At 40.8% G+C, this 26,799-nt stretch overlaps 1 protein-coding gene across 2 annotated transcripts in view; it reads right to left on the bottom strand.

Moving 5' to 3' along the window:
• The window catches only part of ATP10B (ATPase phospholipid transporting 10B (putative)), a 51,324-nt gene that overhangs the window by 10,295 nt on the left and 14,230 nt on the right, over positions 1-26,799 (bottom strand). For both annotated transcript variants that reach the window (XM_087759934.1, XM_087759935.1), the window contains 11 exons: positions 24,326-24,432; positions 20,579-20,710; positions 17,941-18,068; positions 16,569-16,821; positions 15,414-15,649; positions 9,013-9,192; positions 7,872-8,454; positions 7,233-7,339; positions 6,371-6,497; positions 4,689-4,873; positions 1,078-1,390 (listed from right to left, as the gene is read on the bottom strand). In XM_087759934.1, the coding sequence (XP_087616060.1) occupies positions 1,078-1,390; positions 4,689-4,873; positions 6,371-6,497; positions 7,233-7,339; positions 7,872-8,454; positions 9,013-9,192; positions 15,414-15,649; positions 16,569-16,821; positions 17,941-18,068; positions 20,579-20,710; positions 24,326-24,432 (2,351 nt within the window). The remainder of the gene's footprint in view (positions 1-1,077; positions 1,391-4,688; positions 4,874-6,370; positions 6,498-7,232; positions 7,340-7,871; positions 8,455-9,012; positions 9,193-15,413; positions 15,650-16,568; positions 16,822-17,940; positions 18,069-20,578; positions 20,711-24,325; positions 24,433-26,799) is intronic.

Below are 26,799 nucleotides of genomic sequence, written 5' to 3'. Positions count from 1 at the left end.
ATGCATCTTAACTAGGGTAACTGATGCTCAGCACCAAGCAATCATGACCTCTGGGCTCTGGCCTTGGTTGGAACATCCTCCTTCCCAGGAGACCTGGATCCACCAGGGCTAAGCCCGACATTGCGACCAGCTGGGTGGTGGCACGGACACCCCGACACAGTCTGCACCTGCATTGTTTTGTATGTTTCTGCTTGGTGAACTCCATATGCTCAGCAACGTGCTTTGCAGCACCCTACTTCACTGAATTCTCGAAATTGTATGATAAATTTGATTGCAGTTGACAATGTAACAAGCCAATTTCAGGAGTTATTCTGCTCATTTCAACTTGCAGCAGTATGTTAAATACATAACCAAATTTCCATGGAAAGAACAGCCACGGTTGTTGCCTGCAATGTGGAGATTGTGAATTAGGTTAGCTGGTAAAGCAAAATAAATGAATAGGACGGCTGAAAACTTCTATTTTGAACTCTAAGGCAAAGCAAGAAATTTGAAAATACATCAGGCTCTTCCTTTTCTGTTTGGTCCAGGGAGGTGTATTTTTGAGTTTTAAGTCATAAAAATCAATTCTGCAAGGATTTTAGTGGGATCACTTACCAAAAGTGGAGCAGGGAACTCAAAGCGTTTCACATTATTTGGAGGTAAAAAGCAAATGAGTCAGTGCTTAATACCATTCTGGGGATAACTCTGTTTTCACCAGTTGGGAAAAAACTGACAGGAAAAGGGCTTTTTATGGAAAGACAAAACAGTGACTGTTATTGACTGCTTTCTACGCCCAAAGCGAGGGCATTCTGGAGGCAATGTGTACGTACATTTGTACCAGTGTGCATAAAAGGGACTGCTGGGAGATTCTGAATTTGGAGTGCCTTCATCTTGTTTAAATGGGGGCCAGATTTGCTCAGTGAAAGCTGAAGAAGGACTTTCATACGTTTTTTGATCAGGAAAGACTAATCAATGCTATTTTCCCACTGTATCTATCTGAGGCGCAAGAAATAGCTCATACAATGTATTCCATACGTTTCCATAACTCGTAAAGAACCCGCTTCCCCCTCTCTCCGGTGAGATTCAGGATGGAGATACCTATCGACAGGGTCATCACTTTAAGCTGCCTCCGGACAAGCTTGACCACCATGCTCTTCTGAAGAGGGGTGGAACGGCAGCACAGCACCGAGCGGCAGTGCTTCGTCAGTGCCAGGAACTTCTCCTCCAGGCCCCCCTGGAAGATGACATTCAGTGTCCGTCCGTCAATCACCAGTCCAAACTCAGGACTGGGGGCCTCAGAGGCCGAGAAAGATGTTGGGATAATGCCAAAAAATTTCCTCCGTGGTTTTTCAACCTCATAATTCTTCCTCACCTCTTCCAAGGTTAAATTCAAGAGAGATTCACACGTTTCCTGTGAGAAAACAGAAGTGGTTCTAGAAACAGTTATTTCCATCTCCCTTTACAGCACAGCACTTACAAAGTGTATGTTTGTACAGTCATGCCAGTGGGTTTAAGCCTATCAGATAAACATTAGGGAAAACTGGCTGAGAAACGCACTGATTTACAAGACTGGAGATTATTTCAATGACGTCATCAAATCCTTCAGTGAAAACACTGCGCATCTTATCAGCCAGTTAACTGTAGTAAGAAATTATTTTAAAAGAAAATAATCTTCACATCAGGAGGACATATTTGTACTTGTGTGCTGAGAGTACAGAAATATAAAAACAAGGAGATTAAAGGAGATTTTAAAAATCTAGTTCTCGTATGAATGATGTGAGATATTGCAGTATTTGCTTCCCTCAGAAATAAACTGCAGCAGAGAAACAAGAGGTTCAGATTTTCAAAATTACCCAATAACTTTGACAGTTTGGCCTTTTCTAGGTCACAAATCAGGTGTGTGTCACAGTTAAGGACAGAAATAAAGCTTCGTATTTCTCAGCACTGCGCCTCAAATACAAACTAAGTCTTTCCGCCTTAGCAAATTTGCCTCGTTTTGGACCAAAGTCTTCTTTCAGATGCAAACAACTGGAATTGACTTAGTATCAAATACAAATAGATGTAAGGGGGGCACTTCTACCTCTCCCATACAGATCTCTTAAATTGGCACACCACTATCAAAGAAAAACCAGAATGATCTAAAAGTTATTTTGCTGCCTGTTAGTACTAAAAGTCCTCCTTCGGTGTCATGGCACTGAATACCTGAGGAGCTAATCACTCCCTTTTCTACCTTTTCTGTCAGCTTTATTGAGTGATGATTCACTGCTAAAATGTTATTTTCACTTTATGTTGCATAAGTTACATGTGTAGGATGTTTGCAAGATTTAAATTACACTTAAGTGGGAGGTTCTGGAATCAAATGTACCCCTGACATCTAATAAAAAGCTGCATCTAGTCTGCACACTGAAAACATCTAAAAAATATCAAAGCATCATCACCTTTCTCTGAACAAACCAAAAATTGTAGTGGAAATTCCTGGTTTGTCTTGACTTGCCTTTTTAAATGAATCCCTTAAACTACCTGCTTGCGTTGGTACTTCCTGGAAGATATTTAATTTTCAGTGCTTGAATAAGCTGCTGGGCTCAGAGGGAAATGAGAGTCCCTTCCCACAGAAGCCAGTTCAAGGGTTAGCTTTCGCAAAATTAAAGGGTTAAACGCTTTGTATGTATTATTTGTTTTCCCCCGCTGCTGCCACTTTCAGAAGCAGTGTCCTCGGCTTAATTTTGAAAGGAGGGAGCTAAATCTTACTGTGGAGCAACTCCAGTGCCCACTGAACGACACGTATGCACGCAAGCAGCCATATGGGCGCAGCTTGCACCTGAGCCTGGATCGAAGGCCGTACAGGGTGCCGTGGGTAAGCGCACGCGCCTGCGTTTCCTGGAGCCAGGGTGGTCCCGCCTGCAGCATCGCTTCTCTGACAGAAACCATCTTCTAATTTCCAGCCTAAATATATTCATCCTGCCTTCCGTTAAAGCAGATACGCGTATCAAATGAAATTACACATTGAAGCAAGGAATGTATTCCGTGCCAAATTCCGTATCATCTTTGCGTGTTTCCCTATTTCCGTGACATAAAGAAAGAGACATTTGCATAGGATTTTATTCTTGTTTGGAGAGCTACTAACTGCACACAAAAGCAGTTAGAAAGTAGGCCATCTAACTGCTCTACACGATTGTATATCACAAGAAAAACAGTCGGTATTTTAACTATATTTAATTAATCCTCACAATGCCTTTATAGAGGAAGACAAGCTTGTGTCTGTAACCCCCCTTCTGTGGGGAGAAAAACGGAGGCAACTGAGACCAGTGACTTGCCTAGTCACAGAGAGAAGCCCTGCCTTCCCTCCTCAACCCACGGAAAGGCTCGCCTCACGGTACTCCTGTTGCTGCTGCGTACGGGCCACAAGTGTAGGCTGCATGGAAAGGACAGAGCGGCACACTGGGAGAAGGGCAGCGGCTGCTGCCTGGGGCACCTCCGCGGCCCTCGGGGCTATTGGGGAAGTAAGAGGTCACTAGCAAGAAAATAAAGAAGAGGGCAGCACAGCTGGCATTTTGGACCCTGGTTTTGGGCTTCAGAAATGGTCAGGGCTGACTTCTCCTTAGCCAACAGGTTTGGTTTAGCCATAATGCCTGAACTCGCTCTCCCCTGAATCCATCTCACAAAGCCATCTGTCCCAGCAGGATGCCCGGAGGGATGAGACGCTAGGCTGTGCATAGCAGTGGCCATCCTGCTTTCCAAAAGCAAGGCATGCTTTTCCTGGTACCCTACTTATGTTGCTTCACAATCTGCAAAAGCCAAGATGGCTTTTCTAAAGCCTTTTACTTTCGCCATCCTTCGTGGCATTTACCCTCTTTGAAAATTAGGACTCTATTTTCTCACTTCCATTCAGGCGGTTTCAGGAATAGCCATAGATTGCACCACAGATTGTTCACTGTATCTTAGTGAGTCACAGGGGCTGACAGACGTGCCCTTGAAGTGATTATCCTCATTTTGGAGTATGTTGGGTTTGCCTACTGCCTGACCTTCTTATTGCCCATGGAAAGTCAGGGAAAATCTGTGCACAGCAGTACACGTGCCACCATGGAATGGCAAGAAAGTGACTGTGTTTTTAACCATCCCACAAGTACTATATTTAGGTTTCCAAGATGGTGAAACGCTGCTTACACAGGAAGATACTAGATTAAATTCTTCACTAATGAATTTCTGATTAAGCCTAATCCTATCAGGGAACACACAACTAGAAAGTTCTGAATTTAATTAAATCTACACCTGCATACTTTTTCCAGACGGATTTATATAGTACTTTCCAAATGTCTTCCTACAGATACCACCTGGAGTTAAAATAACATTGTAACTGAAATTTCCATTGCAAGGTGAAAAGCCAGATATCAGTATTATTAAGGAATCAGGCACTTAACCTGCATATTACCTTCTTTCTAAAGCTCACTATTCAGGTAATTTTTTTTAAACAATATTTTATATTTGGAAAAGTCATTGTATTTTAATTGAATAAAAACTCTACATAACTGTCCCGTGTTCCAATTCATCCTGTTACATGTGGTCTACAGAGTTTCTGGCCTAATGCTGTTATGTGGGTTTTTGGTTGCCTGTTTTCCTGTGTTGAATGCAGCCTAAAGCAAAACGGTGCCAAGCTGCAAGACACAAAGAAAGGGAAAGACAGTAAATTCTGTGCATCTCTCCGTACTCACCTTATTTTCAGTGTTAATGGTGAAGACAGTGTCTCTTTGGTTCAGGAGTTTACAGGAATATGCAATATTTACTGCTGTTTCCTGTTTGTCTCCTGTCAAGACCCAGATTTGTATCCCAGCTTCTCGAAGAGCCGCAATAGTGTCAGGCACTCCATCTTGCAGCCGATCTTCAATTCCTGTTGCTCCTGGGCAAACAGGAAAAGAAGAAGTGAACTAGTTTTCTTTCATTTGGAAATCATGTTGCTATTTGCTTTTTTAAGGAAAAGTCTTTGACTTTCAATTGTGATCCTGAATTTATCAAGAGCTGAGCCAAGGTAGCGTTCAGCACATAAACACACAGGCACAAGCTCTGCATTTGGATTAAGATCTGAATGTGTCAGCAATCAAGTTCTGGCTCTTCATTTTACTCGTTGCTAGAACAATGCATTTCATTTCTTCTTAATAATCCAAAATGACAATGTACTGGCAGAGGAATTACACCATATGCATTTTTGAAGTACCGCATTAAGTCCCATCAAAGCAACCAGGAAAGATGAACGTTGACTATTTAAATGAATGCTATCTCTATTGTCAAGTTAGATGCTTCACCCATCAAAGGGAGATGAAACCGTACAGTAAGTTTTCTTTCTGAAAAGATGCAAACTTAGAAGCAGATGCCAACAGATGGTAAACCACCATCTGAATGCTACAATACTCCTTATCTCTTCCACTAGAGGTCAGTTTGAAGATGCTGTAACTGTGATACAGCAAAGACAGATACTGATTTAAGCTAAAGGAACATTTTTTGCGAAATAAAGTATGAAAGCACACAGAGCCTTAAGAGTTGGCAAAGGTAACAGATTCTGACAAGATCTACATTACCTCTTACATGGTTCTGCTTATGGCATTTACTGTTATTACTCTAGTTTTTTAAATCACTGCAGAGATTATGAGAAGCCATAATGCTAATAGCTTGCAATCACAGAAGTACAGGATAACAAAGTATGAACACAGATTGTATTCTCAGAAAGATGAGACGGAAACAACTCTGAAAATCCAAGTCTTAAAGAACAAAGTGTTTGGAAACAAAATAGAAAAGAAAGCACTGAAGTGCTCTGTAATTTAACAGAAAAGTGTCATTAGATATGACGGTGATGAATGATGCATGAGTGCCGATGAATGTAGGTTTTAACATGAAATATCCTTTTACAAAGTGCAGACAGCAAACATGACAATGCAACAACAGCAGGAATTCACTAGTAAAAATGCCTGTGTGTGGACAGCAGTTTAAGTTACCGTTTTTTATAGTACAGTTTAATTACCAAAATTCCCTTGGAATTTGTGCTCAAAACTCAATTTATAGTATTTTATAGGTTTGTCTAAGGACACAGACACATGATTGAATTACGGGAACTTCGTTATCTACTGTGTCAGCTGAGCCACAGTAACAGCTGATGTACATGTTCTTTGCTCCTGGCATATGATACTTTCCGTACACTTTTTCAAAGTTACTGCTGCTCAAAATGCATGAGAACTTGTTTAGATACTGTCATTGGACTGTATACCCTAGCCCTGAGATTTCCAAACCTCAGAGGAAGACTTTTTGATATAAATTAGTATAAGCTGTTGTTGGTCTGATTGCCAAGAGTATCACAGGAGAGCAAGTGATACTTCATGCAATGACGATTCTTATTTTTAGCTACCCAGCAAGGTGAGTTTGGTCTCCAGATGCTGCGCTGTCTCCATTAGCAACTCATCTCTGTTGTCAATTGCAGCTTCTGCCTCCCGACGAAAATTGGCCCATTTTTGAAAGTCATCTTCATTCAAGACCTGCATAACACAATTTAAACAGAGCTCATTTTAAATTTAAGTAAGAGAAGAATGCCAACATTCGGGATCACAGAGACTTAACTCCTGTCCAGGCTGGTACAGTACTGTGTCACCTTTAAAATAACACGAACTTTTCCAAGAGAAGACTACAAGAACTAGTAGTGATGAGAAGAACAGACCTGCCTTCCTGTTTGTATAAATGGCCTACAGCTGAGACTTAAAAATATGACCTAGAGAAATTCTTGATCACACAGCCCCTAGCTGGGACTCTGAACTGGAACACGCAGTTTCTGAAGGTTGCTCTACCATTTTCCCAGAGCTTGAATGTGTCCTATGTGTTGCACGTAGACAACTTCTGTATTAAAGCATCAGGCTACGATGTGCTAACCCAGGCTGAGGGCAAGATTTTTGAAAGCTGAATGCCAAGCAAAACAGAAAAAGGTTGGCTCCCCTGCGGACTTTTTATTTCTTGCTTGGAATCACTGTAGAGAAGGTCAGCTAGAGTTACCATAAGAGAAACAGAAATGAATGTTTTGAAGCTGACCGAAAATCCATCATCTGCTCACACTGAGGAAAAAGAGGGAAAAAAAGACTGCAGAGCAGTCAAATAGAGGGACAAAAAGATGGGCTGCATCTGGCTTGTTCTCTGAAGCAGAAAGAATTATACCCATTACATAGATCTATTGACATGTACAGAGCAAAGCTGTTATCAATATTAGGCTAATGCCCTCCTACCTTCTTAGCTATGCACAGAGTTCGTAGGCCATCACGGGCATAGTAGTCCAGATGCTTCTGTGTTTTTTCTTTTATTCTTTTCATTCTCTTCTCTGCACTAGTGTCAGCTGTGAAATACAAGGAAAAGATTCCGTATTTTAAGCACAGATCATTTCAGACCTAATGGCCTCAGATTAAAAAAGAGTGGGCATTAGAGAAAACTGGTATTCCAATATAATAGCAATTCCTTTAAAAGCTCAAAATTGTTAGCTGTGCATAAGCCGAAAGCTTGCTAAAGATCCTTGTTTCCTTTAAGATAACATTACCTGGGTTTCTTTGTTTGTTTGTTCATGTTACAGCACTCTTGCTGACAAGCTGAAATACAATGGTCAGGCCCTTATGACAGTATTATTGCAGAGTACACAGTCCACAGGGGTTAGCGCTATCAGTGAATTTTAATCAGTGCATTCCATATTCTAAGCGCTGCTCAGGTTAAATAAATACCTCAGTTCTGATCTGCAAGGGTAACACTAGAGAAAGCTTATTCTTTTTTTTATACTTCTAATGCCTAGATATAATATTTAATGCAGAAAATAATACTCCAAACTTCTTGTTCTTCTTCATAGGAGACACAACAGAAATAGCTCACTGGCTAATTACCTTTGGCAGAGTCTTCCAGCAAGTCCATTATAACAGAGTCAGCTCCTTTTGTGTAGACAACAATCTCCTTGGTTAGAGGGTGTCTCACCACTACAGACATCCTTTTCCTCACTGAGTCAAATCCCAAAGTGTAGAGAATATCAAAAGTCAGGAGTGTGCCTTGTGGCAACCGTACAGTCACCTGTTCAGGAGTTCGGGACACTAAAGTAAAACTATATGCCTGGGCAGCATAGACAAGTGCTGCCTCATCTGGGCTCTCAGCCTCATAACAAAAGTCTGTTGGCAAAGAACTGTTAGTCACCGATTTAAAAACCTCATCCAAGGAAGCACTACCAATATCTGTGCTGCCCTTGCCCTGGAGCTCATCGCCTCTACCGCTGGCACAGCAGTCGTCATTGTCACAGCAATCCAATGCAGCAAGATGCTCCTCAGTGTTCTTTGCGCTTAAGCTAGTGCCTAGGTCTGAACTAGACTGAGATGATGAAAGAGACTGACTAAGGCTTGCTAATTTTAGCCGTTGAAATAACTGATGAATCTTCTCCAGGGTGATTCCTGAAGGTTTTATTGGTGGTGGGACTGTGACCTACAAATACGAGAAAACCTATGGTTAAAAATAAATAAATGTGAACTACAAGATACTTTTCAAAACATCAATGTATTTTTCTGTATCTAAATGACGAAAAATAGAAAAGCAACTCCCCCCCCCCCCCCCGCATTTAACTGTGGTGGGGGAATTCAGTAGAGGAGTCACAGGTGAGCTGGCATCCAAATTTGATGGTGATTTGTATCTCTACATCTGAAGCAGAGATGGAATCAAGCCCCATGTAGGTCTGTCAATGGCCTGGGAGATCAGAGAAAACCCAGTATATTCAACATACTTCTTAAAGTATATAGAATATAAAATCTAAAAAGAAAAGCGTAGATACTGTGGTAGCCATAGCTACTCATCAAACATAAAAAGACATTTTAGGAAGGGATATACACAGGCAGTGGAACAGTGGATAATACACAAAAGGTAAAAGAACTAGAGGAGAGCTCCCAAGCAAACTATTTTTCACCATTTCAGGTTTCACTGAACACTGCTCTATGTTGTTAAATGGAAGCATAATCAATTTTCCTTATACACTTAAAGTTAGATTACCCTTTGTCTTGGCTCGGTAGCTGTGGAGACCAGGACCGTATTACAGATGGCAAGGGCAAGAAAAAAGTCAGTAAGGGATGTGGAAGTCTTCATATGGATAAAAGGAGAAAGATTTTCAGTATGGAGTGCAGCTTCTCTCACTCGCCTCAGCAGCCTGCTATCGGGAGCCACATCCTTTTCCTGGAAGAGAAATTACTTCATGAGGATTATTCCCATTTACTCTTGTCCCCAAGGAGGAACTGTCAACTTGATAGTTTCCCTCTTGCCTCTTATTGAATTTACACCTAGAATTATGTAAGGTAAATGCCTTTTGTACTTAACATCTAGGGAAAAAAAGATACATTTCTAGAAGCTGCATAACTAGATAATTAGAAGGAAATGAATCTTGAAACAGAAGAAGATTTCAGAATTGCACTTCTTTTGAGATCTGCCACAAATCAAGAATAATCTATACTGTATCCCCGAACTCTGAAACTGCTGACTACTGAACTAAAGGGCGTTCCAGATGGAAGTGGATTTGGGATCTCCCATTTCAGCATGGGAGCTGATTGTTATTTCAACAGAGAAGATGCTGTGCTTAGGTTACAGCAGTATCGCTTTTTGTTTCCAGAGTCATTTTGCTTTGCACCCAGAAAGAGAAGCCATCTCAAACTGTTCTTCCTCTGTTTTTACAATAAATACATACATACATACATACATACTTCATTTGTTCCTGAAATGTTACAGTAATTTTACTACCACACTCACTCTCATCAAACCTAAATTTGCAAGCCAAACTACTTACCAGTGTCACTTGCCTACAATTTAATCTGATGTAGGGCTACGGGAGTATTACTTTTAATGGAAATTTCATGTTAGCAGAGTCTGGTTTGGATTTAATTCAGGGCCATATTTAATAAGAGCTTCCAAATTTAAAAGACACCTTCCTGTGAGCAAACACTTTTGGATGCCGTCTTTAAGGAACTGCCAAAGTGATTTAGCTGCTTTCTCGTTCATCTCAGCTATTAACCTCTCCTCCTTCAATCTGGCACAGTCTTCCCAAGTTTCCTAAATGTGCAACAGAAGTCAACCAACCACCTTCACGGCTGTGCTGTGCTGAGCTGAATATGTTGCATTGTAACTCCTGCTTGCTGAAGTGAACGGTGGTTCTTAAATCATCCTAATAACTGCAAATAAATCTACTGCTCATTTTGCAGCACAGAGCTCAACTGAAAATCCAAAAGCGGACCAAGGTTTTGTACTTTCTCCACTGCAGGAGGCTCTGGTTCCTCTGGCTCAGTGTTTTCATGCTTTTTTGTTTCACATATGAGGAAATGTTTTAAGTATAGATGCAGTCCTTTCTCTAGCAAACTGACACTTACTGAGGACAAGCCTGATTTTTTAGTTATCTTCTCAGGTCTCTTAAAAGGAATCAGAGGCTGAAAAGTTAAAGCCATCATTCTTTAGAAACCCTTTCACGATATTGTACTGCAGCAGAGAGTTGCTGTGGGTAACGGTGTGTCTGTGGCCTATATTGTGCTTGCTAAGTATGGCAACCCCACATAGCTTAACTGGACAATTCCAATGAAGAACACATGTGCAGACACAACTCTCCAAACAGTTATGTTGGGAACTGTATGAAGTTCAAAACATGAATGATTAGAAACTCACTGATTGCTTGCCCAGCTGTCCATGTAATCTCCTCATGCATTGCCACAATCAGAATGAACCCCACGAACCACGAATTATTACACAGGGATCTCAGTCTCTCCTATCCATCATCATCCTACCCAATTTCTTCTGCGTCTATATCCTCAATATCTGCCTCTAGTTCACACCAAAAATGACAATGTGCTAGTAGATATTCCACTTCAGCAGAAACTTTCTGAACTTAAAATTTTCCTCTGGGAAAACAGAAAATTGTCAGGTCAATTATGGCCTCACAGACAGGTTTTAAAAACAAAATAAAACAAAAATCAGTATTTATCAGAAAAGTCTTTCTCATTTTCTTTTTCACATTCCATGAACACAGGGCTGACCTGAATTTCCAGCCTTATGGAACCTCAGGAGATAAAAATTCAGACAAACAACTCTGTTCATTGACCAGCCTGAACATATATAAAACCAAACAAACAGAAGAAAATGAAATAAAACAGCACTAATGATGATGATCAGTTAAATGTACCACCTTTTCAATGTTAGCACTTCCGTTAGTGAAAATGCTGATGTTATAAAATGGCTAGTGCCATTCAGGTTTTAAGATTTCCTCATTTACTTGATGGCACTAAAACCTGATGACAATAGGACAATTGAAATCTTCATTAAATGCTTCTAATAGCAAGGCACTGTTTATTGGAATTATTAAATCTAGAAAGAAATGTGCTGTCACGATCTTAATTCATAAGAACACCTAAAGGTAGAGAGAGTAAATGTTAATGCTCTGTCTTGTTCCAAATTTGCTTATCATTTTATATTTTGCTACTCTTTTTAAAGTTCCCTTAAGTCCCTCTGTCAACCATAGCTCTGTTGTTTTATAATACGTTATTTTATTTTTCCCTCTGAGAAGTTGCAGCAGCCACAAGGAACCAAATTAATGAAGTATACTGGCATTGTCTCCTTTTGAGGTATCCAAAGAAATGAGTAAGTTGGTCAATGCCACCTTCTAGGTTCTAAAATGAGATGGTGTCCTCTAGTTGGCCTGAAGGCTGTCTCTCAGGAGGGCTAGACAGGTGGGATGAAAATAAGTTTCTGTTTTCACAGGAGGTGTGAAAGAACAGGTAAGTTTGCTCTTTTTCCAATTGCATTAGATACTTCAGATACGAACATGTCCAGGAGCAGTGGATATTTTCTACCTGGACTTCAGTAAGGCCTTTGACACTGTCCCCTGTACGATCCTCACAGACAAGCTGTTGACGTATGGGTTGGCTACGCAGGCAGTGAGGGGGACTGAAAACGGGCTAAATGGCCGGGCCCAGAGGGTGGTGATCCGCAGCGCAAAGCCTAGTTGGAGGCCAGTGACTAGCAGTCTACCCCAGGGATCAAAACTGGGTCCAGTCCTGTTTAACATGGGGGGAGTGGCTGATACACCAGAGGGTCATGATGCCACCCAGAGGGACCTCAACAGGCTGGAGAAAGGGGCTGACGGGAACCTCATGAAGAGAAGTACAAAGTCCGGCACCTGGGGAGGAACAACCCCAGGCACCAATATATGCTGGGGGCTACCCAGCTTGAAAGCAGCTTGGTAGAAAAGGACTTGGGGGTTCCAGATTTCTCATAAACGTTTATGAAATAGATCAATCGGTCACTATATTTATCCTGGGAGATTTCTGAAGTAAAGACTGCAGTGTTCTTCTTTCCTTTCCGTTCCACATAAAACCTAAGACATACAAAGATTTTGCACATTTTTATGGTATCAATATAAACACTATGGACTTGGTAGCAAATCTCAGCTGTAAGTTTTCGGAATAGCTTGAATTTGTGTTCAAGTAGATCTGTTCAGCTCAGTCTCTAATTTTCCAAGTGTAACTGTTAATAGGTAGATGTCTATCTCTTTGTGTTTATGTTTTGTAAGAGTAGCAAGAGATACGGTTCCTGATAATAAGCTAGGAATTTGCTTTTCCATTGTCCAAGCCCTGGTCAAGCCCCTTCCCACTGAATAGACTTTGCCATTGAATTTTTGGAAGCTGTAACTGGACACAGGATTCATCATTTTTGATGAACTGCATAAATTGTATGTAAGGAGGTTCCACAAACTGCCACGGATCACGAAGACTGTGGACAAAAATACTGGAAGGGGCAAAAGCAGAGGGTAAGCCCTAGGTAGGATGCAGAGCCTACATCCTATGTCACTTTTACTCCAGAAAAGACAAGCAATGCTATTTAGTTATTCTTCTAGGATCTGCAGGCTCCAGTTTAATTAACTTTATCAAATGCCATGAAAAAGCTGTCATCCTCATCTCTCTCTCTCTGAGACGCACTGAGATGAACATGTTAATTGGTAAGAGCTTCTCGGATTTCCGCAAAACATCAAAACTTGTCAAGCAGAGAACACTCTCACAAACAGGCAGATTCCTTCCTAATTGCAGAACTGCTCAGAATACTGAGACAAAGTTCAAACATGCTGATTTGCAGGCACAATCAATTACCACTGTACAAATGCACTTAAAATACCATATGCAACCTGCTTATCAGTGATTCATGTAAGGCTGATTGAGAGTAAGTAAATTTTGTGATCACTGCATAGATAATTTTCCTTTAAAAACTGTTCACATATAAATTTGACATTTGTAAACGATTATCTTTTGTTTGGCACAGTTACTTACCAATTAAACTCCTTACGTTTTGTAGGATACTATTACTTTAACAGCCTTTAAAATGCTTTTCTTGGCAACAGTTCTGACATGCAGGTGCTCATAGCAGATGCTGTGCTAACCCTTACCCAAAAACCACTGTGCCTTCTCAGCAGTGCAAAGTTCTTCAATTTTACTGTTACCTGAGGCTACCAGTTTTTATGAATAGTTTCATGCAGTTGGGACATCAACCCTTGGAAACGTGACATTTAGGAAGAAAAAAGCCAACAATAACCAACTGTACAATGCCAACTACTGGCCTTTGGACTTTACACTGTTCATTATGTAAAGCAGTTTTTTTTTCCTCCTGCATTTTGTTGATCTGAAGAAGCTGAGTCTCATAGTTTCGTAGTGAGGACTTTGTTTAACAGTCATTGACTGCCACTGAATACTTCGATACTTTTATTTCAACAGAGCCATTTATCCAGAAGGGCTCTGCAAGCCTTAAATTAATCAAGTCAAATAGCAATCTTTGTGGCTTCAATCACACATTGTTCAAAGATGGCTTTTTAACTACTGAGATATACAGATAATATCGAGGGCCTGAGTGTAACTGGAGTACTCAAGATGCTCCAGATTTGTAGCGAAGTACAAATGCATCAGACAAGGTGATGTAAGTTCCAAAGGGCAGGAACCAGAGAGAGACAGAAAATTTTACTATCCCTGTTTTATTAACAGGGAATTGGTTTGGCTGGTAAAGAAAGATACTACTATGCATCATTTGAAGGATATCAACATACAGGACAGCCTCTGGGTAATACCTAAGTGTCTCCATTTTTACTACATCTTCATATTTGTCATAGAGGTTAAACGATTTATCTAGATAGAGTGACACCTATTAGCAGCTAAGGTTGGTTATTTCCATGACAGTAGCTTAATCTTCCTCTACAAAGGAGATGTTTGATACTAGTTCCTCAGATATTGCTTTTACAGTGGGAAAAAAAAAAATAACATGGCCGTTTATTTATAGAAGAAAGCAAAGAGGCCTAGCCGTAAAAACGTAACTGGGGAAATATACTGGCAAGAAATTCCTTTATCACACTTCTAAAGTCATGACCCATAAGAGGTTCTCTGAAGTCATGACCCATGGGTTCTCAAGAGCTCATGGAGAGGTTCTCAGCATCCCATGAGGACTGGGCTGGAAAATGCCAGGATAAAAACCGACAAACCCCCCCGTATTCCCAGAGCAGGAGGAGTACTGACTGATATATACTATTTGACAGAGGAACTGAAGGATCTTATAATGCACTTAAACTACTTTGCCACGAAGAACAACTGCAGAAAATAAAGTTCTGAGAATTCTGTATTTATTAGATTTTTTAAAAAAACCCCAAGATTTGGAAGGGTTTTCCAGGCATTTAATTTTAATTGGGATTCTAATTTGGAAGTGTTCAACTTTCTCCTAGAGTCCACAAAAGCCTTTTCTGAAATGTCTGTTAAAAAACTCTCAAGAAGAAAACAATAGCCTGACTTTCATTAGGTCGTGTTAGATTTTGGGGAGTTTCAGATCTAAAATTCAGCTGAGTCTAAGATGTTCCTAGAATTGCAATGAAGACATGTACTTCCAAGTAAGTACTCGAGGTGAGGCAGAGGCCACCTAGCCACTGAAGGGGGACAAGGCTCTTCAGCATCTTGCAGAGTTCAACATCTTGCAGGGTTTAAGACCTTATTCTGACAAGACCTTATGGCTTAATTTATATTATTTTTGTGAGAAGTGCTCCTTTTTTTTTGCCTTGAAAAATGCAACATTTATCTTTTGACACACGAACAAACTCCCAGAACTGCTCTGGAGAGTGCTGCTTGGCCATTTCGCATGCACAGCACAGGGGTGGCTGAACTCTATTTAACAGAGACGGTATGTTGCAGTGCTAGTAGCAGCAGTAGTTTGTGGCTTTCTGAGCTATGTTCAAACTCAGACTTCAAGCCCATACCCTCTTCCTGACCATCATCTCCTAGGAGGACCTGTACCCCCTGTTTCTGCAAAGGCAGGCCCCAGACTCACGTCCCTAGCACCTCTTGCACAATGCCAGCCCAGAATGCCCACCTCACTTTCCTCAGTCTGCTCGTACTCACAATGGTACTGCTGAATGCCACTTGAGACTGGTTGCTGTCACGACGACCGAGTGACCTGTTTCTTGTATGCCCCTGAAAATGAGCTCTAGCACTCTGGCACCTCCTCAAAGGTCTCATGGTCCTCTGCTTGTAAGTGGCTGGTCTCTCAATATTCATGGGAGGAAGAGTGAAGTGCTGAAGTTTTGCAAAGTCCTCATCATCTAAATCCAATTCTTTGTGGGCTTCCAGGCGCCTGGCTGTAAAAAGAGAAAATGAAACTGTACCTCTTACTCTGTTTATTGCACTGCTCAGGAGGAATTCCTTGGTAGGTTAAAAAAAACCTAAACCAAACTAAAGCAAAGCCAAAACATCTCAAAAGCCAGCACCAGAAAACCTTCACTATCCACTTCAGCTTCTGGCAACTCCCGCTCTCCAATGTTTGTTATTGCAAGAAAGCAAAAATGCATTTTCAAGGTGATCAACCACTTTTATGGACTTCTGTTCATGCTTGGTCTCTTTAGCTGCACTTTGTAGTTAACTGGAACAGGAGAGTGAAATATGGTAATTCACAGATTTCCTAATGTTTTCAGTCACAGAGCACAAACACCTTTTTGGCAGCTGCTTGCCAGCTTAATAAAATCCTTTGCGCTATGTAGAGAGAGCAAGCAGTGACCAAGAACGAGCCCGAGTCAAACCCCCAGATTCAGAGCACCAAACACCAAGAGACTTCAGATACCGACTGCAGCTAGGTTCGACTCAAGAAAATGTGCAGCTGTACCTTTCATATCACACAGACGACTATGGTAATTACTTTTGGACTCACTGAGTTTAATTACTAACTAATCTCAGTTTGTGAGCTTATAAAAGGTTGGCTGGCATTCATTTAGAAATGAAAGGGAAAATGTTCTCTTTGCACTCTCGAGTGGGTATTGAATGCAGGGCAAAGCCTGAGATGCCTGCAGAGGGAACTGGAAAACATTTCCCATCTGACTTCTGAATCATTTAAAACACCTTCACTTTCATGAATCTCCGGAACAGGAATCCCTCACAAAATGGAGACAAATCCACAGAGCCCTACATTCAGTCAGAGGGCTCAGTAGGCCTAAATATTAATATTTCAATTAATAACATTTAGTTACTCAGAGAGAAAAGCAAGTACAAAAAAGTGTCTCTCACCATTTTCCTGATGTGAAAACTCAATTCCATCAACAGTACAGCGTCGGAATACCATTTTGTTTTCGGTTAGTGTCCCTGTTTTGTCTGAGAAGATATACTGGATTTGTCCAAGATCTTCAGCAATATTTAGGGCACGGCACTGTATGGGCAAATCTGCTTCTTCATCATACAGGTCAATGTCATTGTGAATTAAGAAGACTTGGCCCAACTTGACTAACTCAATGGACACATAAAGAGAAATGGGGATTAAAACCTGAAAGAGAGATGAAGTTCTCCGTGAGACAAGTCTTATTGATTTCTGTCAGCAGCATCTTGGCACAGGTATACTAACAATTTTCAGAGAAACAGTTCTTCCTAGAGACATATTGTAGGACTGAACAATAACAGTTCAGGGGCAAAAAAAAAAATCCTGCACACAACAGCAATGGATAAAGAGGGGCCATAAGTAGCAAATTTAAGGCAATATTCCTGAGTCTTTCAGAGGATGCTCTTACAAAGCACATTTTCTGGACTCAGGACCATGCTTGCTCTTACCCTCCTGAAACTCTGAAGGGATGCACTAGCACAGACTAACACTTAATGTAAAGATGTTTCACAAGCAACTGCTTTGCAAGCAACACTTCCCACCCACTAGCTTCCATGCCCTGAAATAATAATGAATTCTTAAGATACACAAATATTTTGTTTCAGTAATGAAGAATAATCCCCCTAAGGAATCTGAGCAGTCCTGAAAGTTATCGTCACATTTCATTCATATTAAAGAAATTCTGTCCACTTAAATCTCAGCAGTTACATCAAGAAATCTGAAAAGTAAATGTGACGTTTTCCCCCATCCCATAAAATGTTCTCTCCCAATTAGTCTTAAGCAGACTCAGATATACGAGCATCCTACTTCTAATTCAGCTTCTTTCCTAAACCAGCTGAACCACACCTAGCTATTATTCCCCATTGGCAAAAATGACAACTTTTGTTCCACTGTTTTCCTGAGCTATTAAGTGGCATTCTTATTTTGGAATTCTGGACATAGGCAGAAAAAAAAAAAAAAAAAGCTGACATTTGGATGTAAACATCCTCTTTATTGCATATGCTAGAGATTCTAGAGTTATTTAAAGACATAATACATGTCCTTCCTATCTACATCCCTGTGGAGTTTCAACAGCAAGAAAGAAAAATCTTCAGTTAGAAAACAAACAAACAAAAAAGACACATTATTTCAACACGTGGATGATTTGAAACACTCCTAGCAAAATCTTCAAATAGGATTAAGAAGGTACTGCACAGCTGTTAGTTGATATTAATTGTTCATTAGTGATTATATGCAGTTTTGAATAGCTTCTTCCTTGGAGGTAACAGAGAGGGTTTTGTCTCTTACCTGCAACAGGATTATCATTGTCAAGAACATGTAGAAACCGGCAAGAACTGGAGACAGAAAATCGCCATTCCCATCTGGGACATCATAAGGCGGATGCTCTGAGAAGTTTCCAGTCCAAATGCCATGCCCTGTGGGAACAATGACAATACACTGGGAGGTGATTGACAAAGCTTCTGAAATTTGTAGATACGGACTGCTATGATAATTAAAAACAAAGAACATTTCCAAAGCAACAGTCCCCAAGCAATGCTGTAAATCTGTGGGAGAAGGCAAAGTATATGCAGAGCTCTGTAGCACATGGATATAACTGATATGCTAGTAAGAAATGAGCCATCACGGATATTTTTATTCAGCTCTCCTTCCACAGGTATCCCCCAGGTGTCCTCTTAGCTCTGCTCCGAGCTCTCCTCACTCTATGTCTTGCTGCTGGAGGACTCCATCTCTACCACCTATTTTCACAAGTCTTCAGTGCTGAAGATTCCCTTTCCTCTTTCTAGCAGAAAGAAACCTTATAACCTTTATATAGACAAACTGAAATCTTTCTTGTCCTTCCTGACCATTCTTTGATTTCCATCCGTCTTTGTTAGAGTAGATAAACTCCTTATAATTCAGCCTGGGCAGCTCATTTTTATGTTCCCTTCAACTAAGCCATACCCCAAAACTGCTCCTTTCCCTGTGTCTTAAATATCAGTAGGTATCATTGCACTACTACAACAAAGCCTCCGGTTCAGGACTTACCAACATCCCATCATGATTACTTTACCACCTTTCCTACTGCCCTTACCGAAATAAACTTTGCTCAAGGATGTTACTAAATTTACAGCACCAGAAACTTGACACAGAGCTAGGACAAACAACTCAGTTTCCCTCATGGCATCATTGCTCCAGATGCCTTTTACCTGCCAAAAACCTCTATTAGCCCACTTCTCGTATCCAGCTCTGATAAAACTTCTATTAGCACCAATTAAGCAAGCAGTTGTTTTGCAGCATCTGCCTACTAAAATGCTGCCAAAGGAATTCAAATTATTTCAGCAATACTTTCTGGCTGCTAGAGACCACAATCACATCTAAGCAAGGACAACTATGCTCTAGAAACCACTTCTTACCCCAATTTTTCACTGTGTACAAGAAAAATACTGGTAACTGATCCACCAGTGATATTTCTTCCTAGAACCCTACATTCAGACAAGGTTGCAAAGCAACAACTTATGGTAGAGCTACGGGACGTTTTAAATAGATGAAAGCACATGGTTTTGTTACTGTTTTACATGTTTCACTTAGACTATGAACATTTTATTTTTAATTTTTTTTTTTGACCTGAGCAGACAAATTGTTTTTAAGTGCTGATTTTTTCATCTGAGACCACTTTAAACCTTAAATTGAAGGACTTTATTACTCAAGGGCCCCTACACACCAGACAAAGACAAACCTCTAAATCTATATGACAGCAGCCAGGGAACAATGAAAATAAAGTCTCTCTCTCCCTCACACAGAGCTCAGTTGTCAAACTGAAATCCCATTTCTGTGCCAAGAAAGCCCACTGCAACATGAAGCAGCAAAATTTAAGAAGCGATTAAGTCAGTTCAGTTGTTCATCTTTTTGGACGGCCCTTACTTCTAATGGTATTACACTGCTGACTGGCTGGTGCGTCACATCGCACGCCTCCAGGGCAGGTTCAGGACAACTTGACAGGGCGACGTGATTTGACTTCGTTGGTACAAACTAATTCAGAGCACTGGCACTAAGCAAGTTATCACCGAGATGGATTCAATTAAAAAGAAAAGGGGCTTTGAACACAGACCACTCATGGGAGCCTCTGTTATGTCTTTAAAGCAGTGACCCATTCAAAAGTCAGTGGGCTTAAAATTTGGCCCTTTCCTTGGGGTTAGGAGATGGTGTTAATCCTGACCTGCCTGGGACAGACCGCAATCAGCGCTGGAAGGCAAGCAGGTGCTTACGTGCAGTGAAGGTCATGTTTTTGAGATCAGCAATCTAGTGAACTCTCGTCAGCTAACCCCAGTTACCACATTCAAATGTGCTCACGTGAAGGGAGGCACTGCAAGGCCCCCAGAAAAATGCAGGCTATTCCTGACGAAACGATTAATCCATCTCACAGCCTGCTGCAAAGGGGCTTTTGAGAAGGAAGGTAGCCGTGGAGACTGTAAACTGGATGAGTTATTCATGTGCAGCTCACGGGTTTTAAATTGGGTAGCTCTGGCTGACCCTGAACCCCTGAACAGAGGAAGATGTTACTGAAATGAAGGTAAAGCTACATAATTTTACTTTTGTTGTTACACACAAGGAACAAACATCCACTCAGGAAGCACACTGCAATTGGCAAGTACTGATTCCTATGATGCATTAACCCCATGACTTTCACTTGCTTGCTTTACGCATATTTTACCACAGTGGAGATGGGTCTTATCCGAAATATTTATAGCCATGGCTGAGTTTTCTTCCATCTAAATTGCTCAGATTTGCTCATTTTAACTTGTCTCTTGGAAAGACCAAAGAGCCTAGAGACCCCAAGAGCACTCAGCTCTAGATCTGATCTCACTCTTATCTATGAGATCAATTTTAACCACCATTTAGAAAAAAAGCCATGAAACAGAAGAAGATTTTTGTCAGTGCTTCATACCTACAGCTCCAACAAGACACATCACGAACAGGAGTCCCACACATAAGAAAATATCCATATTCATCCGTCGCTCTATCTTGCTGCGCTTGTAACGAGGACCGTTGTTATTTAGCATGGCCTTAGTTTCATGTCCTTCAAAACACAAATGGATATTATCATGTTTATGTAATATTTTGTAGTTTTTTTTTTTTTTTTTTAAAGTATTTCTCTCTCAAAATGAGAGCAGGATGCTCATGGCTACTGTTAATTTGACTCTAGTTTCATTCAGTCATTTTATTGCCCATCTTCTCATTTGACTGAACAGCAGAATACACCAGAGACTAAATCTAGAGGTTTACAAAAGACCTCCATTACATTTGAGATTGCAGCTGTCATATACACTTCACTTTCCCAAAGACAGCAGATTCAGTAGGATCACAAGGTTTATATAAATATTCAAAAGCCAAATCTCCTTGAGAACAAAAAGAAAAAGAACAATAATATATTTTGGATTTTACAAACAACTTGATTAGGTGCCATACAGATTCCTGAAACCTACATTTGAATACTTTTCAGCAGCTACTTAAAAGCCACTAGACATATTTCATGTATTAACTTAAATAAAATCCAACATGTCAGATCCAGCAGTGAAAGACACTGATGTTATTTAGTTTTTCGCTATGTGGTTGTGAAGTGCTAACAGAACAGTAGGACAAGAAATAAAAAAAAAAACCCAGTCCTTAAAACTTTCTGAATTACAACTGAGCTGGTATATTTGTAATAGAAAAAGAAGAGTGCTGTAAGAAGCCAAGAAGCAGAAATTGCTTTTTCTATTCTATTACCTAAACTGTGGCTCCACAATTGGGATATCTGGATACCATCTGCTGCTATATTAAATAGTATCTTTTATGTTTATTTCTACAGTCCTTTTCCTTGAAAATACAAACCCTGCAGACTCGTATTTTGTTTTCATTTGTATGTGCACGATGTGGGCGAGAAGGACTGTTTTCCAAGCTACCTTTTGGCTTTCTCTAGGGAAGCGATTTGAACCAAAAGCTGGAAGTTAGGTGCGATTCAATCATGCCTGCTGGATTCATTCCAGGTTTACATCAAAGGTTATTAATTGAGGCAGAGAGCAAGAGAGAAAATTACTCTCCAGCCTTATGTTCAGGACATTCACCCAAGCGCTGGGACTCCTGGCTTCCCGTTCCAATGAATATGTAATTATTTACACAACCTGGAGCTATGTCAGTGGGACCAGCTTACACCACCGATGCTCCTTCCTTTCCAACTCATGGTCTATGTACGTACCCACTTGTTCCACACAGCCAGGTATTCGGGGTACAGCTTGTGAAGCACGAGATGTATGTTCACTCCCATACAGGCAGAACTGAGAACAAAACCCAAGTCTTCCCTTCGGTGAACAAACGCTCTAACCAAGCTACACAGAAGAGGAAGGTACCAATGCCTGCACTTCTGTTCCTCCAGCAGCTGTGTGAATCTTGTTCCTCACTTTTCTTTTATGTCAGGCTTAATGGAATATTTTGTGTTGAAAACAAAACAAGACAAAACCCTCTAATCCCTCCCCAGAAAATCCTCAAGGGAATGTTGATGGATTTATTTCAGGAAGAAAATGGGAAGAGATTTCTTTCCAAATATTGGCTCTATCATTCCCTTCCACTTCAGCTGACCAACAGGAAAAGGACACATCTGTAATACAGGTATCATCTTGCAAGAAACAATACCAGAAATAAGAGGAATAACCTATTTTGTTCTCCTCTAATCCTCACAGTCCCATACGCTGTGCAACACAGCACCTCGCCTACCACCCCACTAGTACCTTGTCTATCTGTGGATGCTGATGGGCTTACCTAAAACTTCTTTCTGGTACTTTATTATTTGAAAAGCATATAATTCTTGCTGCCGTCCCTATCAAAATGAGAAAACTACATTGGCTGTCGCTCTGTAATGAGGTTTTTGTGCATTAGAGTTATTGCTCTGTGTAGAACCATTTGGGTAGCCATGAAAAGTATAACCATATTTGGGTCAGATGAGAACTGCGCAGGCTACACAATCACATTAAGTGATGGCTGTGCTCTTCACAAAGGCTTCCCTTAGAAAGTAAGTCTGAGGAGTAATAGAGTTATAAAAATGGAGAATGTGCCATCTTATTATGTGACTGATCTTGATTGTTCAGAAAAGGTCACAGACCGTGATTAAAAGCCGGAGTATAATCAATGTCAAAGAACCCTAGAAATTAAGCTGGTACTGGCTCAAGCGAGTCTAATTTTAGAAGGAAAAGAATAAACTTTTATACTGACGTTAACAGTAAGATGTCAGTTGGAAACTGAATTCAAGACTTACTCAGGTCAAAGACACCATACCTTGAGAGTGACTTTAAAACTCCAACCTTTGCTACTAGCAGCTTAAGCAACATTAACAGAGATCCACATTAGGATCTGTGCTGGTGGTCAAAGGAACATACTGGGAAATCTCGACTAAAGAAAAAAAAATAGGAATCCTAACAGGAGAAGGGAAGACAAGTTACTCCAATTCTATAGGGAATGAGCCTACAGAGATTTTTATATAGTAGTTACTTCCAAAAAATGAGTGATGAGTTTGGCTCTGGCTCTTCTCTCTGTCTGGTAGGCATCATCCTTACATGTGGTGTTCAGAGAGACAGGCAATGAAAGATCCACAAAGTGAAGGCTACTGTGGAAACATATGGGAGCTATAGTCATTTAGAGTCCACTACTGCAGTAGTGAAATGACATGGTCAGTTGTCAGGTAAAATAATGGCCATTGTGGAGATTAATCTAAGCTAAATGACTCGTGCAAAGATGGTGACTTCTATTTTCTGTTAGGTGGCTCAGCCTCGAACCCCTTGCTGCTCATTAGACATAAAACAGGTGACACGACTACTGGAAAAATAAAAATAACCAATAATAGGATTAAATGTTGTGTTTAAATTGACTTTTATTTAATATACAAATAACGAGGGTAGCTGATACACTCTACCTGAAGCAGAAGAGGGCACAGCTAGCAAAGCCAATGACAAATCATGCCCACTGAGTAAAAGCAGCGATAACAATCCAAAGGTAAAAGATGCTGAGAAAAAGATGAGCTGACCCACTGCTCAACCTGGCACTGCTGCACTTGATCTGAGCACTGACACTGTCTTGCCTGGTTCATGTGTCTACTGCATGAAATTCATGGTTGTGTGGACACATTACGTCTATGTCAGCACAAACTTGTGCTGCTGCCGCCTCTTCTGTCACCTCCAGCTGCTGCTCTCACTGCCTCCTGTGTGCTGGCACTGACACAGCTGGGCTTTGTGATGATTTTTTTTCTTTTTTTTGTTTTTTTGCTGGGTAGATCTTCAGCTGCATCAGTTGCTACCCTGAGGAGCCAGTGAGATCTCCCCTAGGGTAGCCATGTAGATTTTACGCCAGATGGAATTAGTATTATAATCAGAGCTGCAGAGCTGAGAGTTAAACTCACCTTAGCAATTTTTTACTTGTCTGGATATTTTTGGAAGATATTGCAAAGGTAGCAAGCCATACGCAAGGATAGCGCCGCTTGCCAGAGACCCAGTGCAGGACTTGCTGGCTTTGGAGATGGATGAGTAATACCTTTACTTCAAGAAGTTATGTAATTTTCCCATGCACTACCAGTTCTTAAAACAAAATGTCAAATTGTGGTGCAGTATTAGACTATACATATTTACAGGGAAATTCTATGTTTACCTAGATAGAAAGTACATCTTACCTGCATATATAACAATTCCTATTGCAGCCTCAGTATTTCTGATTGTACATCCACGAAGCAAGAGGCTTTCAATGTTAAAACCAATCCGTTCCTTATTTGGCTGCTCCCTAGAAGAAAGAAAATAAAATAAAGCAATGCCTTTTTCTGTTCTAATACAGTAGTAAACAAAATTTTTGTGTGCATGTCTGTTTCAAGTTGAAATCAAGGAACTGTGAAGGCCCTATTTTGCTTGTATTTCACTCAGCTTCAATAAAGACTCCAGTAGTAAGTTACAGAGAAGTCCCAGTGTCTCTTTTAAAGACCGCTTACATGGTGTGTGTATCGTGATGTCAATATGAAGCAAGTTTGGCTTTCACTCTGCCCCTTATCTGGCAGATTTAGTATCTCATAAACGAAGCCAAGATACATTATGCGACTTCATTCAGATGAAATTCTTTTAGAAAGCTGAGCAGGTTTTGCCTGCTGGTAGGGGTTCAGATGAACACATCTGCACTGTGCAAGAGCCTCTGTCTCTCTGTCAGCCACCAAAGGGCTCCTCATCTTTGTGAGCCTCGGTTCGCTTGAACAGTTTCTAGGCTGAGGCTCTCACACTGGATGGAAGACTTTTCATCCTGGCTGAAGATGTCCCATCACACCCCAGATCCTTCTGCTAGCTGAACAGACCGATGAAAACTTAATGGAGATTATAAGGTCAGTGCTTCATCAGGCAGGCAATTTGTTACTTGCCTCTGAAATGAAAGCATAAAACTACTTTTGCTCACAGTTTTTATTATATACTCTGGTAGGCTCCTCCTGAGATCTTTACCAAGGGTGAGATTTTTCACTTCAGTCACTCCATCTGGTTTTGTTATTCAAATATCGCATAAGAAAAGATTTTTTTCTAGAACATGTATCTTTTGCTACTTTCTATTCGATATTTGGCATTGCATTTACCAGGAACCTACAACATCACTTAAATGGAGAGCAAGGTTGGGTACTCTCTCAGGGCTAAGTAGTCCTGTGTCTGTGTGCAGCTGCACATGATTACATGACATCAACCCAGACAAGTGAAAAGGTTTAGGTGCCAACAACCTACAGCTGGTAGAATTGTAAAAAATAATGCCAGAAACTTGTTTTTTCTGGGGATCTAGATTCAGCCTTGGTGAACTCATTTACTAGAATGCATCTTGCATCCCCCTGAGCAGAATTTGCTGTAGTCAGGCATGTCAGATGGATGTCACTAAGTTCTTTCTTACCATTTTTAGCACAGAGAGTACTGCTACCGTTTTATAGCAAGGCAATAGAGCCTCAATGATGTATTAAGGGTTCTTGGAGAAAAATGTAACCTGCTCCAGGTAATCTGTGTTTACAAAATACCTCAACGACCAAAGACAGAAACTTCACTAACCGTTAGTAAATAATTTTCACTGCCAAATTCTTTTGTCTGCCCCTGAAGCAGGGAGAGAAAGGCAGCTAATTCCGTATTCCACCAAGCAGGTGAGATAACAGGCATTTCCAAAAGAGATTTCTGTTACAGACTTTCAATAGAGATTTGAAGATTTTGAAGCCAGTCCTGGGTCCCGGGTGTGTATTTGTGTGTGTTTTCTTGTGACGTATCACCTACATTTCTATAATCTCAGTGCTCTTGTGCCATATTACAGCAGGCTAATTGGAAGGATTGCTTCAATTTAGATTATACCCAGTGGTCCTCAAAGCCAGCAACCACAGCGAGCGATCAATACGAACTTGACCTCTTTTTCCCTTTTAAGATACCACAGTAGAAGGGAAATGGCATTGCTATTAGAGGCATCTTTCTTACGGGGCATAAATTCTCAAAACCAGATGAAGCATGGGCAGGGCTAATGGGCGAGAACCCTCCGGTTTACTCCCGTCAGAGGATCTGGCCATTTACAGCTACTCCAGGTGCAACACTCTCACTGCATTCTTGCAGACATTAACTCCCAGTTTAGCTACTAGTAAACTTCAAGCTGGAACACGGATAGAGATGCTCGCACATTCATACAGTTCAATTATTTGCATAACGTGGGGCATGCATTTGGTCTGAGGCTGCGGTATTTTGGAGAATTCTCTGGTGTGGTGTGAGAATCAGCATGGACCAATGACCGCTCTGAAGAGGGCCCTGGGAAACAGCTGCCCTGTGCTGGAGGCTAAGAGAATTTTAGGACATGAGCTGTGCCATACAAATTGGCCTTACAGCCAGGGAATGGGCTTAAGGCTCCTGAATTTGCTAGTATAGATTTCGCTGTCATGTCTGTGTCAGAATTATTAAATGAAGAAAGAACATAAGGAACAGAGGATGTGGCTTTTTCTGCACATATACAGGTTTACACTAAAAAGGAAAAAAAAAGGCACTTTTTTATACTAGTCTAACACATTGGTTCAGTAAGATTTTTCTTGCTTGCTTGCTTTTTCTAGCTGTAAGAAGAAAAACACATTTCTTTGTTAGATCCTGGATACCTTTTCCCTGTGGCCTT

The sequence above is a fragment of the Nipponia nippon genome, unplaced genomic scaffold, assembly GCF_047370975.1.
Source record: "Nipponia nippon isolate SJK-2023a ecotype South Korea unplaced genomic scaffold, ASM4737097v1 scaffold_21, whole genome shotgun sequence".
NCBI lineage: Eukaryota > Metazoa > Chordata > Aves > Pelecaniformes > Threskiornithidae > Nipponia > Nipponia nippon.
Note: the sequence above shows the minus strand (reverse complement) of the source record. Positions and strands in the feature narration are given on the sequence as shown.